This window comes from Ranitomeya variabilis, chromosome 7 (genome assembly GCF_051348905.1).
Source record: "Ranitomeya variabilis isolate aRanVar5 chromosome 7, aRanVar5.hap1, whole genome shotgun sequence".
Lineage (NCBI taxonomy): Eukaryota > Metazoa > Chordata > Amphibia > Anura > Dendrobatidae > Ranitomeya > Ranitomeya variabilis.
The window spans coordinates 241,237,325-241,253,298 of record NC_135238.1 but is presented as its reverse complement, the minus strand read 5'-3'; the positions used below and the strand labels follow the sequence as shown (position 1 = coordinate 241,253,298).

At 52.2% G+C, this 15,974-nt stretch overlaps 1 protein-coding gene across 4 annotated transcripts in view; it reads left to right on the top strand.

The window, feature by feature from the left end:
• Nucleotides 1-15,974, top strand: part of MYLK (myosin light chain kinase) — a 349,601-nt gene that overhangs the window by 67,087 nt on the left and 266,540 nt on the right. For all 4 annotated transcript variants that reach the window (XM_077273316.1, XM_077273314.1, XM_077273317.1 and 1 more), the window contains exon 3: nt 9,519-9,688. In XM_077273316.1, the coding sequence (XP_077129431.1) occupies nt 9,524-9,688 (165 nt within the window). In that variant the 5' untranslated portion in view covers nt 9,519-9,523. The remainder of the gene's footprint in view (nt 1-9,518; nt 9,689-15,974) is intronic.

Below are 15,974 nucleotides of genomic sequence, written 5' to 3'. Positions count from 1 at the left end.
GAAACTGAATCTCTCCAAAACACCTGCATCTTAAAAACATCTCCAGAATTTGACCTTTTTTCACCTTTGAAACTGCAAAACCTCTTACTGTCAAGTGTATTAATTCTTGTCTGGACTCTCTTCTGATTGATCCCCCTCTAACCAAACTCTCCCCTCTCCAATTCATCTTAAATGCAGCTGTCAGGGTCGTATTTCTGTCCAGCCACTAAACCAATGCCTCTACCCTGTGCCAGCCACTGCACTGGTTACGCGTCCGCTACAGAATACAATACAAATTGACCATTCTCAGCCGCAAAGTGCTCCGCACTTTTGCACCACTATATCTCCGCCCTCAAATCTGATCATCACCCCTCCCATTCCCTCTGTTCCCTCCAAGACGTCTCTCATGCTGCTCCCATTTCTGGAATGCACTACTGCGGACAATCCAACTAATACCTCGATGCCAGGTTTATAAACGTTCTTTAAAATTACATCTCTGTAGACAGGCCTTATCATCTCCATGTACCAACCTAAGTCTCCCCTGTTGCCTCTTTCTAAATGTTACTCAGAACCTCCTCCCTCCTATTCATCTGTGTCCATGTCTTCCTTACACCCAATAGCACATGGTAACTGTACCCAGACAGATCCTGGCTGATGACGGACCATGCAGCTTTATATGAAAACCCCTATTTATTATACTGATGGTCGGAACGTACATGGCGGCTGTCAGGAACATGAGGTATTTGATTGTGTATTATCATGCACACTGAGCTCTGCTACATCCAAGAGCAGAGAACGGATGCTGTGGGCCATTCCGACCCCCCCTCCTCTAACTGCTATGTGTGTAATTCAAAACCCTCAGAAGAATTTTTATTGCTGTTAGCTGCAGATACCAGGCGCTGCGACAACTACTCATTCCCTCCTCCCAACTGGTACTGGTTGAAACTGGTTTATAGAAACCTGGAGCTTCTATTGTTCTATTACAGTAATATACATTGACACCAACCTGAGCTAGGGGTATAAGAATTATATATTCCAGATGGCCATCTATAGAACTATCACTCACTGAAAGCGCGAGCAGCTAAACGCAACGAGTGCAAAGTGCGGATTTCTCAGTAAGCGGTTCAGGTAATTGCTCCGTATTTACACTTAAAAGAACGCCGCTGACGTGGGGAACATCATGAGCATGGTGTCGTACTTATACGAGGTTCACACAGCAAGTTATGTATAAAAATAGTTACCATAGCTGTAAGTAAAGAGGAGGTTCCAGCTTCTAAGTGATGTCACCACAGGGAGAGTGCCTGGGTTTTGGGCTAGAATAACTTAGCAAGACTAGCATTCTGGGAGTGTCTTCTGTCCAGGGTCTTGCTGCTGTGCAGATGTATGATGCATGTGGATATATGTAAGCCCATTCTCCATAGCACACGGCCAGTCACAAGCTGAAATGATCTGAACGCTATGTAAGTGTTTTTCAATTTTAATCCTTTTTTTATTTGTAATCTGTAATGTACATGTGATTTTGTCTTCTTTATATTTTTTTTTTTACTTTGTAAACACTGCTACCTTTTTATGGAGTAAAATATATAATTTACTAGCTTGTCTCTCACTGCTCTATAAACGAACTGTCGCTTCCTCTGAAGTGAATTACGCTACTGATTTGGATTGGCTCCGGACCCGTTAATACTTAGGAAATCAGAGCTGGTGGCAGCATACTGTTCTGTGCGATTGGGAATCTTTGTAGCAACAGCGGCGTTGATAATTATTGTTACCGCCTGCGTGGGAGTAGTTACATCGCCCTCGCTGCAGCGTGCCCAATAGCCAGTACATAGCAGGCAGCCTTTCTGGCGATTAATTACCCTAGGTGCAGCACCTAATCTGACCTGAGGGTAAAGGGGGCGCCAGAGAACTGCAAGTTCAAAACCGGAACTGGGAAGTGGGATATAGATAAATCCCCTTCAGAAGGAACCAGGGGCAACCAAACCACCCCGGTTCGTGACAAATTGATGTGAGTAGTGGGGACGATAAAGATATCCTCCCCGGGATCATTGACATATTGTTGGGATCCGTGACATATTGTTGGCAGCACGGTGTGAACTGCAACAGTGGCACGTTCTCCTTATTGTGTCCCCTTATTTCCTTATAGATTGTACCTCGGAGCAGCCGGACCCTCGCTCCTCCTGTAACTGGAGAACTGTGTTATTTAGTGCATTTATTGTCTGTACACATTGCTGCTTATTGTAAAGTGCTGCTATACATCATGGCACTATAAATATAAAGTTATTATTATAAAATTATTGTTACTGAAAACCAATTCTGCTATATCAATGGGGAGGGGGAGTTTGTTTCTTATCACCTCCTTTATGGCGTTTACCACCTATATATTCTATGTTAGCTATTATACATATTATTTTATATCTACCTTTTGGACTTTTTCTTTTTGAAGTGGGGTGATTCAGCTAGCTCAGGCTTCATAGTCTCCCCCCTGCTCAGGCTGCATAGTCTCCCCACTGCTCAGGCTGCATAGTCTCCCCCTTGCTCAGGCTGCATAGTCTCCCCCCTGCTCAGGCAGCATAGTCTTCCCCCCTGCTCAGGCTACATATTCTCCCCCCTGCTCAGGTTGCATAGTCTTCTCCCCTGCTCAGGCTACATATGCTCCCCCCTGCTCAGGCTGCATAGTCTCCCCCCTGCTCAGGCTGCATAGTCTCCTACCCTGCTCAGGCTGCATAGTCTCCCCCTTGCTCAGGCTGCATAGTCTTCCCCCCTGCTCAGGCTGCATATTCTCCTCCCTGCTCAAGCTTCATAGTCTCCCCCCTGCTCAGGCTGCATAGTCTCCCCACTGCTCAGGCTACATATTCTCCCCCCTGCTCATGTTGCATAGTCTTCTCCCCGGCTCAGGCTACATATGCACCCCCCTGCTCAGGCTGCATAGTCTTCCCCCTGCTCAGGCTGCATAGTCTCCCCCCTGCTCAGGCTGCATAGTCTCCTACCCTGCTCAGGCTGCATAGTCTCCCCCTTGCTCAGGCTACATAGTCTCCCCCCTGCTCAGGCTGCATAGTCTCCTACCCAGCTCAGGCTGCATAGTCTCCCCCTTGCTCAGGCTGCATAGTCTCCTCCCCTGCTCAGGCTGCGTAGTCTCCTCCCCTGCTCAGGCTGCATAGTCTTATAGTCTCCTCCCCTGCTCAGGCTGCATAGTCTCCCCACTGTTCAGGCTGCATAGTCTACCCCCTGCTCAGGCTGCATAGTCTACCCCCTGCTCAGGCTGCATAGTCTCCCCCCTGCTCAGGCTGCACAGTCTCCCCCCTGCTCAGGCTGCATAGTCTCCTCCCCGCTCAGGTTGCATAGTCTCCTCCCCGCTCAGGCTGCATAGTCTTCCCGCCTGCTCAGGCTGCATATTCTCCTCCCTGCTCAGGCTTCATAGTCTCCTCCCCTGCTCAGGCTGCATAGACTCCTCCCCTGCTCAGGCTGCATAGTCTCCCCCCTGCTCAGGCTGCATAGTCTCCCCCCTGCTCAGGCTGCATAGTCTCCCCCCTGCTCAGGCTGCATAGTCTCCTCCCCTGCTCAGGCTGCATAGTCTCCTCCCCTGCTCAGGCTGCATAGTCTCCTCCCCTGCTCAGGCTGCATAGTCTCCTCCCCTGCTCAGGCTGCATAGTCTCCCCCCTTCTCAGGCTGCATAGTCTCCCGCCTTCTCAGGCTGCATAGTCTCCCCCCGCTCAGGCTGCATAGTCTCCCCCCTGCTCAGGCTGCATAGTCTCCCCCCTGCTCAGGCTGCATAGTCTCGCCCTGCTCAGGCTGCATAGTCTCCCCCCTGCTCAAGCTGCATAGTCTCCTGTTATGATCCGGTGACTATGGAGCCGCATGAACTTTCTCTGGAGTAGGTGGAAACTGTACTGACCGCAAAACCTGAACTAACACCGCAACTAGAAGTAGCCGTGGGGTGTGCCTAACAAACCCTAGACACCTCGACACAGCCGGAGGACTAAATACCCCTATAGATAGAAATAGGAATACTACCTTGCCTCAGAGCAGAACCCCAAAGGATAGGCAGCTCCCCACGAATATTGACTGTGAGTAGAAGAGGAAAGACACACGCAGGCAGAAAACAGGATTCAGCAAAAGAGGCCACTCTGGCTAAATAGGGAAAGATAGGACAGAATACTAAGCGGTCAGTATTAAAACCCTTCCAAAAATATCCACAGCAGATAATTCAAAAAGTTCCACAATCTAACTAAAGACATGGAATGTATATCTGCCACTCCAGAGAATCCAACAAGACTGAGAAAATACTGACACAATCTAAGCCGGACAAAAAACACTGAATAGCACAGAATTATTAAGCACACAGCATGTGTGCCACAGAAACAAAACCAGACACTTATCTTTGCTGATTTGGCAGAAGGCAGAAGGAACCAAACCAGGACCAAAACCTCCCAACAACCATGGACAACTGGCAAGGACTAATGAATCCTGCACGCCTAAATACCCCAGTCAGAACTGCAATCAGCAGATACACCTGACCAGGGCTGCAACTCAGGGGCAACTGCATTACCACCTACAACCACCGGAGGGAGCCCAAAAGCAGAATTCACAACAGTCTCCCCCCTGCTCGAGCTGCATAGTCTCCCCCCTGCTCAGACTGCATAGTCTCCCCCCTGCTCAGGCTGCATAGTCTCCTCCCCTGCTCAGGCTGCATAGTCTCCTCCCCTGCTCAGGCTGCATAGTCTCCCCCCTGCTCAGGCTGCATGGTCTCCCCCCCTGCTCAGGCTGCATGGTCTCCTCCCCTGCTCAGGCTGCATGGTCTCCCCCCTGCTCAGGCTGCATGGTCTCCCCCCTGCTCAGGCTGCGTAGTCTCCCCCTGCTGAAGCTGCATAGTCTCCTCCCCTGCTCAGACTGCATGATCTCCTCCCCTGCTCAGGCTGCATAGTCTCCTCCCCTGCTCAGGCTGCATAGTCTACCCCTTGCTCAGGCTGCATAGTCTCCCCCCTGCTCAGGCTGCATAGTCTCCCCCCTGCTCAGGCTGCATAGTCTCCCCCCTGCTCAGGCTGCATAGTCTCCCCCTGCTCCGGCTGCATAGTCTCCTCCCTGCTCAGACTGCATAGTCTCCTCCCTGCTCAGGCTGATTAGTCTCCCCCCCTGCTCAGGCTACATAGTCTTCCCCCTGCTCAGGCTACATAGTCTCCCCCCTGCTCAGGCTGCATAGTCGCCTCCCCTGCTCAGGCTGCATAGTCTCCTCCCCTGCTCAGGCTGCATAGTCTCCCCCTTGCTCAGGCTACATAGTCTCCCCCCTGCTCAGGCTACATAGTCTCCTACCCTGCTCAGGCTGCATAGTCTCCCCCTTGCTCAGGCTGCATAGTCTCCTCCCCTGCTCAGGCTGCATAGTCTCCTCCCCTGCTCAGGCTGCATAGTCTTGTAGTCTCCTCCCCTGCTCAGGCTGCATAGTCTCCCCACTGTTCAGGCTGCATAGTCTCCCCTCTGCTCAGGCTGCATAGTCTCCTACCCTGCTCAGGCTGCATAGTCTCCCCCCTGCTCAGGCTGCATAGTCTCCCACCTGCTCAGGCTGCATAGTCTCCCCCCCTGCTCAGGCTGCATAGTCTCCCCCCTGCTCAGGCTGCATAGTCTCCTCCCCTGCTCAGGCTGCATAGTCTCCTCCCCTGCTCAGGCTGCATAGTCTCTTCCCCTGCTCAGGCTGCATAGTCTCCTCCCCTGCTCAGGCTGCATAGTCTCCCCCCTGCTCAGGCTGCATGGTCTTCCCCTGCTCAGGCTGCATAGTCTCCCCCCTGCTCAGGCTGCATAGTCTCCCCCCTGCTCAGGCTGCATGGTCTCCTACCCTGCTCAGGCTGCATAGTCTCCCCCCTGCTCAGGCTGCATAGTCCTATAGTCTCCTCCCCTGCTCAGGCTGCATAGTCTCCTCCCTGCTCAGGCTGCATAGTCTCCTCCCTGCTCAGACTGCATAGTCTCCTCCCTGCTGAGGATGCATAGTCTCCTCCCTGCTCAGGCTGCATTGTCTCCTGCCTGCTCAGGCTACATAGTCTCCTCCCTGCTCAGGTTGCATAGTCTCCTCCCTGCTCAGGCTGCATAGTCTCCCCCCTGCTCAGGCTGCATAGTCTCCTCCCTGCTCAGGTTGCATAGTCTCCTCCCTGCTCAGGCTGCATAGTCTCCCCCCTGCTCAGGCTGCATAGTCTCCCCCCTGCGCAGGCTGCATAGTCTCCTCCCTGCTCAGGCTGCATAGTCTCTTCCCTGCTCAGGCTGCATAGTCTCTTCCCTGCTCAGGCTGCATAGTCTCTTCCCTGCTCAGGCTGCATAGTCTCCCCCCTGCTCAGGCTGCATAGTCTCCCCCCTGCTCAGGCTGCATAGTCTCCCCCCTGCTCAGGCTGCATAGTCTCTCCCCTGCTCAGGCTGCATAGTCTCCCCCCTGCGCAGGCTGCATAGTCTCCTCCCTGCTCAGGCTGCATAGTCTCTTCCCCTGCTCAAGCTGCATAGTCTCTTCCCTGCTGATGCTGCATAGTCTCCTCCCCTGCTCAGGCTGCATAGTCTCTTCCCTGCTCAGGCTGCATAGTCTCTTCCCTGCTGATGCTGCATAGTCTCCTCCCTGCTCAGGCTGCATAGTCTCTTCCCTTGCTCAGGCTGCATAGTCTCTTCCCTGCTCAGGCTGCATAGTCTCCCTGCTCAGGCTGCATAGTCTCTTCCCTGCTGATGCTGCATAGTCTCCTCCCTGCTCAGGCTGCATAGTCTCTTCCCTGCTGATGCTGCATAGTCTTCTCCCCTGCTCAGGCTGCATAGTCTCTTCCCTGCTCAGGCTGCATAGTCTCCTCCCCTGCTCAGGCTGCATAGTCTCCCCTCTGCTCAGGCTGCATAGTCTCCTACCCTGCTCAGGCTGCATAGTCTCCTCCCCTGCTCAGGCTGCATAGTCTCTTCCCTGCTGATGCTGCATAGTCTCCTCCCTGCTCAGGCTGCATAGTCTCTTCCCTGATGATGCTGCATAGTCTCCTCCCTGCTCAGGCTGCATAGTCTCTTCCCTGCTGATGCTGCATAGTCTCCTCCCTGCTCAGGCTGCATAGTCTCTTCCCTGCTGATGCTGCATAGTCTTCTCCCCTGCTCAGGCTGCATAGTCTCCTCCCCTGCTCAGGTCACGTATGCCTCTCTCCCATGCAATGCATAGTAACCCCCTCATGTAAATAATGTAGAAAAACCACATCTTTCAGCAGTGTATGAGCCCTTCCCCCAGAAAATGTGTTAGATTAGCACTCCCCATTCCCAATTTTGTGAATTATGCTTTCTCCATACAGAATAAGAACTCTTGTAGACTTAGTAAAGTCTGTGCCACTATCCCTCACATAGGGGTAGATACATGGCTCAGCAGTCGGTATCACACAGGAGAGGATTAGATACACGGCTCAGCAGTCGGTATCACACAGGAGAGGATTAGATACACAACCCAGCAGACTGTATCACCAGGATAGGATTAGATACACGGCTCAGCAGACATTATCACACAGGATAGGATTAGATACACGGCTCAGCAGACAGTATCACACAGGATAGGATTAGATACAGGGCTCAGCAGTCGGTATCACACAGGAGAGGATTAGATACACAACCCAGCAGACTGTATCACACAGGATAGGATTAGATACATGGCTCAGCAGCCAGTATCACACAGGATAGGATTAGATACATGGCTCAGCAGAGAGTATCACACAGGAGAGGATTAGATACACGGCTCAGCAGACAGTATCACACAGGATAGGATTAGATACACGGCTCAGCAGACAGTATCACACAGGATAGGATTAGATACACGGCTCAGCAGACATTATCACACAGGATAGGATTAGATACACAGCCCAGCAGACAGTATCACACAGGATAGGATTAGATACACGGCTCAGCAGACAGTATCACACAGGATAGGATTAGATACACGGCTCAGCAGACAGTATCACACAGGGCAGAATTAGATACACGGCTCAGCAGTCAGTATCACACAGGATAGGATTAGATACACAGCTCAGCAGACAGTATCACACAGGAGAGGATTAGATACACAGCTCAGCAGACAGTATCACACAGGAGGGGATTAGATACACAGCTCAGCAGACATTATCACACAGGATAGGATTAGATACACGGCTCAGCAGACAGTATCACACAGGATAGGATTAGATACACGGCTCAGCAGTCAGTATCACACAGGATAGGATTAGATACACAGCTCAGCAGAGTATCACACAGGAGAGGATTAGATACACAGCTCAGCAGACAGTATCACACAGGAGGGGATTAGATACACAGCTCAGCAGACATTATCACACAGGATAGGATTAGATACACAGCTCAGCAGACAGTATCACAGGAGAGGATTAGATACACGGCTCAGCAGACATTATCACACAGGATAGGATTAGATACACGGCTCAGCAGACAGTATCACACAGGATAGGATTAGATACACGGCTCAGCAGACAGTATCACACAGGGCAGAATTAGATACACGGCTCAGCAGACAGTATCACACAGGAGAGGATTAGATACACGGCTCAGCAGACAGTATCACACAGCAGAGGATTAGATACACAGCTCAGCAGTCAGTATCACACAGGGCAGAATTAGATACACATCCAGATTGCACACGTCCACACTCCTGTATTTTTGGGGTACCAGGATTCTGGGCTGGCACTCGGGATTTTTCCTCTTGTGGACGTGGAGAAGTTTCTGCCATTTCTCATCATCTGTAGAAAAGCTTCTACGTTGTCAGAGGAAGGTGTGAGGTTGTCGTGTCCAAGAAGGCAGCTCGGCTCCTGGATGTGACCTGCTATGATGTCAGCGGCCATTATATCATCCTGATCCCGGCTGACCTGGGAAGCCCCAGGGTTCAGGAGCGGAGCGAGGATGGAGGGGCCCCGAGGGTTACTGTGGTGTCGGTCACTCTGCCCAGTACCCGACACTCGGCCCCTCGGTCCTTGTCCTCTCTCACATTTCCCTCTCGGTTCCTCTATAAGCCCGGGGTCACACGACCGTAGAATACGGGCGAGTGCTGTGCGAGAAAACATCCTCGGCCCAGTGTTAATCTATGGGGCAGATCACATCAGCGTCTATTGTCTCAGCCGTATCCAGCGAGTGCTGTCTGATCTGTACACATCGGTGTCCCTGGAAAAGCCGACCATTCATCTGCCGAGTACAGGAAAATCACACTGACAGGTTAGGATAGATATATACACATAGAATATATAGATGTCAGTGACACACACACACATATATCACATAGATAGAAGAGAAGCCGCAATTCATCTGTGCGTACAGCAAAATCTCTGCAGGAGCCGACGGGATAGAAGAGATAGATGACATATAGTAAATACACATAGAATAGGTAGATATATATAGATGTCAGTGACAAATACAATTAGTGCAGTGTGTGCTAATTACTGGACATGGATTTAATTAATAAAACGAGGGACTGAGCGGAAACCTGAGGCGCTCTTACTCATCGTGTCAGCAGCCGTAGTTTCTGAGCCGGGTCACTGAGTTTTCCTTCTCTCCTGCAGTCAGTATGGCGGAGGTGAAGCTGGTGTCCAGCCTGAATATCGCTAGGACCCCCCTGGCCGGGGAGCGCATGTATCCGACCTCCTTCCTGCCCCGGGCAGCACCAGCATTTATCCAGCCCCCGAGGAACAGCCGCGTCTCTGAAGGCAGTACGGCCCGGATCGATGGGAAGGTAGGACCCCTGTGACTGTTCCTGTTGTATCATGGCTGCTTCCGCTATCACACTGCAGCTTTACCGCCATTGTTGTTGATCACTACGATCACTGCAGCACAGCTAAACTTTATGGTAACTGATGCTGATTTAATAGACGTTCTGGACCATCAGATGCCGGACTGGTGGACCGCCGCCGTACGGGTCGTTACATTGTATCGAGGACGGTTTGTTGCTTCCATCTCCTCTGTACTAAGCAGGTTAAATCCTCTATGATGACTGGACGAGACGCCAAGAATCTGAGCGAGCATTGCGTAATGACTGGAAATCCTGCCGACTGTCCGCGCTCCAACTTTCCAGATATTAAGTGAGAGCGACCGGTGGCCAGGAATGTGCAAGGATTTATCACCAGTCACTGTATAAAGTGATGGCGCCATGGCAGCGTTATATAACGGACTAACGGGGGATGTCACCTGCTGCCGCTCGCCCCAAGAGCTGACAGTCTGCACCCGCTCAGCTCTGTACATATAGCACCATGGCAGCGTTATATAACGGACTAATGGGGGATGTCACCTGCTGCCGCTCGCCCCAAGAGCTGACAGTCTGCACCCGCTCTGCTCTGTACATATAGCACCATGGCAGCGTTATATAACGGACTAACGGGGGGATGTCACCTGCTGCCGCTCACCCCAAGAGCTGACAGTCTGCACCCGCTCAGCTCTGTACATATAGCACCATGGCAGCGTTATATAACGGACTAATGGGGGATGTCACCTGCTGCCGCTCGCCCCAAGAGCTGACAGTCTGCACCCGCTCAGCTCTATACATATAGCGCCATGGCAGCGTTATATAACGGACTAACGGGGGATGTCACCTGCTGCCGCTCACCCCAAGAGCTGACAGTCTGCACCCGCTCAGCTCTATACATATAGCGCCATGGCAGCGTTATATAACGGACTAACGGGGGGATGTCACCTGCTGCCGCTCGCCCCAAGAGCTGACAGTCTGCACCCGCTCAGCTCTGTACGTATAGCGCCATAGGCAGCATTATATAACGGACTAACGGGGGGATGTCACCTGCTGCCGCTCACCCCAAGAGCTGACAGACTGCACCCGCTCTGCTCTATACATATAGCACCATGGCAGCATTATATAACGGACTAATGGGGGATGTCACCTGCTGCCGCTCGCCCCAAGAGCTGACAGTCTGCACCCGCTCAGCTCTGTACATATAGCACCATGGCAGCATTATATAACGGACTAACGGGGGATGTCACCTGCTGCTGCTCGCCCCAAGAGCTGACAGTCTGCACCCGCTCAGCTCTGTACATATAGCACCATGGCAGCATTATATAACGGACTAACGGGGGGTGTCACCTGCTGCCGCTCGCCCCAAGAGCTGACAGTCTGCACCCGCTCAGCTCTGTACGTATAGCGCCATAGGCAGCATTATATAACGGACTAATGGGGGATGTCACCTGCTGCCGCTCACCCCAAGAGCTGACAGTCTGCACCCGCTCTGCTCTGTACATATAGCACCATGGCAGCGTTATATAACGGACTAATGGGGGATGTCACCTGCTGCCGCTCGCCCCAAGAGCTGACAGTCTGCACCCGCTCAGCTCTGTACATATAGCGCCATGGCAGCGTTATATAACGGACTAACGGGGGGGATGTCACCTGCTGCCGCTCGCCCCAAGAGCTGACAGTCTGCACCCGCTCAGCTCTGTACGTATAGCGCCATAGGCAGCATTATATAACGGACTAATGGGGGATGTCACCTGCTGCCGCTCGCCCCAAGAGCTGACAGTCTGCACCCGCTCTGCTCTGTACATATAGCGCCATAGGCAGCGTTATATAACGGACTAACGGGGGGATGTCACCTGCTGCCGCTCACCCCAAGAGCTGACAGACTGCACCCGCTCAGCTCTGTACATATAGCACCATGGCAGCGTTATATAACAGACTAATGGGGGATGTCACCTGCTGCCGCTCACCCCAAGAGCTGACAGTCTGCACCCGCTCAGCTCTGTACGTATAGCGCCATGGCAGCATTATATAACGGACTAATGGGGGATGTCACCTGCTGCCGCTCGCCCCAAGAGCTGACAGTCTGCACCCGCTCTGCTCTATACATATAGCACCATGGCAGCGTTATATAACGGACTAATGGGGGATGTCACCTGCTGCCGCTCGCCCCAAGAGCTGACAGTCTGCACCCGCTCTGCTCTATACATATAGCACCATGGCAGCGTTATATAACGGACTAACGGGGGATGTCACCTGCTGCCGCTCACCCCAAGAGCTGACAGTCTGCACCCGCTCTGCTCTGTACATATAGCACCATGGCAGCGTTATATAACGGACTAACGGGGGGGATGTGACCTGCTGCCGCTCGCCCCAAGAGCTGACAGACTGCACCCGCTCTGCTCTATACATATAGCACCATGGCAGCATTATATAACGGACTAACGGGGGATGTCACCTGCTGCCGCTCGCCCCAAGAGCTGACAGTCTGCACCCGCTCAGCTCTGTACATATAGCGCCATAGGCAGCATTATATAACGGACTAATGGGGGATGTCACCTGCTGCCGCTCGCCCCAAGAGCTGACAGTCTGCACCCGCTCAGCTCTGTACATATAGCGCCATGGCAGCGTTATATAACGGACTAACGGGGGGGATGTCACCTGCTGCCGCTCGCCCCAAGAGCTGACAGTCTGCACCCGCTCAGCTCTGTACGTATAGCGCCATAGGCAGCATTATATAACGGACTAATGGGGGATGTCACCTGCTGCCGCTCGCCCCAAGAGCTGACAGTCTGCACCCGCTCAGCTCTGTACATATAGCTCCATAGGCAGCATTATATAACGGACTAATGGGGGATGTCACCTGCTGCCGCTCGCCCCAAGAGCTGACAGTCTGCACCCGCTCAGCTCTGTACGTATAGCGCCATAGGCAGCATTATATAACGGACTAATGGGGGATGTCACCTGCTGCCGCTCGCCCCAAGAGCTGACAGTCTGCACCCGCTCTGCTCTGTACATATAGCGCCATAGGCAGCGTTATATAACGGACTAACGGGGGGATGTCACCTGCTGCCGCTCACCCCAAGAGCTGACAGACTGCACCCGCTCAGCTCTGTACATATAGCACCATGGCAGCGTTATATAACAGACTAATGGGGGATGTCACCTGCTGCCGCTCACCCCAAGAGCTGACAGTCTGCACCCGCTCTGCTCTATACATATAGCACCATGGCAGCATTATATAACGGACTAATGGGGGATGTCACCTGCTGCCGCTCGCCCCAAGAGCTGACAGTCTGCACCCGCTCTGCTCTATACATATAGCACCATGGCAGCGTTATATAACGGACTAACGGGGGATGTCACCTGCTGCCGCTCACCCCAAGAGCTGACAGTCTGCACCCGCTCTGCTCTATACATATAGCACCATGGCAGCATTATATAACGGACTAATGGGGGATGTCACCTGCTGCCGCTCGCCCCAAGAGCTGACAGTCTGCACCCGCTCTGCTCTATACATATAGCACCATGGCAGCGTTATATAACGGACTAACGGGGGATGTCACCTGCTGCCGCTCACCCCAAGAGCTGACAGTCTGCACCCGCTCTGCTCTGTACATATAGCACCATGGCAGCGTTATATAACGGACTAACGGGGGGGATGTGACCTGCTGCCGCTCGCCCCAAGAGCTGACAGACTGCACCCGCTCTGCTCTATACATATAGCACCATGGCAGCATTATATAACGGACTAACGGGGGATGTCACCTGCTGCTGCTCGCCCCAAGAGCTGACAGTCTGCACCCGCTCAGCTCTGTATATATAGCGCCATAGGCAGCATTATATAACGGACTAATGGGGGATGTCACCTGCTGCCGCTCACCCCAAGAGCTGACAGTCTGCACCCGCTCAGCTCTGTACATATAGCTCCATAGGCAGCATTATATAACGGACTAATGGGGGATGTCACCTGCTGCCGCTCGCCCCAAGAGCTGACAGTCTGCACCCGCTCAGCTCTATACATATAGCACCATGGCAGCATTATATAACGGACTAATGGGGGGATTTCACTGGCTCCCATTCCCTCAGCGGATTCAGTTTAAACTACTAACACTGACCTACAAAGCCATCCATAACCTGTCTCCTCCATATATCTCTGACCTCATCTCCCGATATCTTCCCTCACGTAATCTCCGGTCCTCCCAAGACCTCCTTCTCGCCTCCACACTTATTCGCTCCTCACCCAACCGCCTCCAAGACTTCTCCTGAATATCCCCCATCCTCTGGAATTCTTTGCCCAACACGTCCGACTATCAACCACATTCGGATCCTTCAGATGGAACCTGAAAACCCATCTCTTCAGGAAAGCCTACAGCCTGCACTGACCCCGCTGCCTCCTCACCACCACCGGAGCTACCGCCTCACCACCACCGGACCTCCTGCAACCCTCAACCTATTGTCTCCTTCCCCACCATCCTGTAGAGTGTAAAGGTACCTTCACACTAAACGACTTTGCAACGATAACGACGTTGCAGCGTCCTGGATAGCGATCTCGTTGTGTTTGACACGCAGCAGCGATCTGGATCCTGCTGTGATATCGCTGGTCGTTGCTGAAAGTCCAGAACTTTATTTGGTCGTCAGATCGGCGTGTATCGTCGTGTTTGACAGCAAAAGCAACGATGCCAGCAATGTTTTACAATGGTAACCAGGGTAAATATCGGGTTACTAAGCGCAGGGCTGCGCTTAGTAACCCGATATTTACCCTGGTTACCATTGTAAATGTAAAAAAAACCCACTACATACTCACCTTCTGATGTCTGTCAGGTCCCTGGCCGTCTGCTTCCCGCACTGACTGTGAGCGCCGGCCGGCCGTAAAGCACAGCACAGCGGTGACGTCACCGCTGTGCTCTGCTTTTACTTTATGGCCGGCCGGAGCTCACAGTCAGTGCGGGAAGCGGACGGCCAGGGACCTGACGGACATCAGAAGGTGAGTATGTAGTGTTTTTTTTTTACATTTACAATGGTAACCAGGGTAAATATCGGGTTACTAAGCGTGGCCCTGCACTTAGTAACCCGATGTTTACCCTGGTTACCCGGGGACTTCGGCATCGTTGGTCGCTGGAGAGCGGTCTGTGTGACAGCTCTCCAGCGACCACACAGCGACGCTGCAGCGATCGGCATCGTTGTCGATATCGCTGCAGCGTCGCTTAATGTGACGGTACCTTAAGCCCACAAGGGCAGGGTCCTCGCCCCTCTGTATCAGTCTGTCATTGTTAGTTTACTGTAAGTAATATCTGTAATTTGTATGTAACCCCTTCTCAAGTACAACACCATGGAATCAATGGTGCTATAGAAATAAATAATAATATATTGTGAGAGATCGGCCCTGCGGTAGACGCTGGTTCGCACTCGGGACTTAGTTTGTTGATTCAAAACAAACAGGCGGTTTATTAAAAGTTCATAAACCGTCAGGATTAACAAATACAAGACAGCCTCTACCAGGTAAACAAAAGGTATAACAGAACAAAATGGAAAATAACCCGTCCATATAACACACGGGCTCATCCGTGCTTAACGTGAGTCTTCCTCTCAGACTCCAGCAGGGTCTGAGCAGCACATACTAGGCCTCCTCACATTGCAGAACACACAGACATAGTGAGACAGCCCCAGCTGCCTTACATCAGACCATCCAAGACCTGGTCTGGAGGTAAGTGAGCAGCCGATTACACCCAACTCTTTCAGGTGCTCGTAAAACCCAGACCCATAATCCGGGCCCATTAAAACGCCTCTCGGCACTGTGTGCTGGAGCCTGCTTCTCCTACATCACCGAGGCTTGGCACCTCAGGAACACATTCCTCAGATCCACGACTTGGCCAATGCTCTACAATCATGGGAGCTAAAACCCTGAAGTGCTAAGAGCTACCTGTTAACTCGGGCATTGATCCCCTTCTTCTCCCTCATCCACCTCGGTGGGGCATGGTCTGACACTAGCCTGAATTTTCTGCCTAAAAAGTAGTATCTTATAGTGTCCAACGCCCACTTGATGGCAAAACATTCCTTCTCCACTGTGGAGTAATTCTACTCTCAGCATATCAGTTTCTGACTTAGATACATTATGGGGTGCTCTTACCCGTTCACCTCTTGTGACAAGACAACTCCTAGCCCAACATCTGATGCGTCTGTCTGGACCAGAAACTTCTTAGAGAACTCCGGTACCATCAGCACTAGTTCTTTACACAGGGTTAGCTTCAGTTTCTGGAAGGCCGTCTCAGCTTCTAGA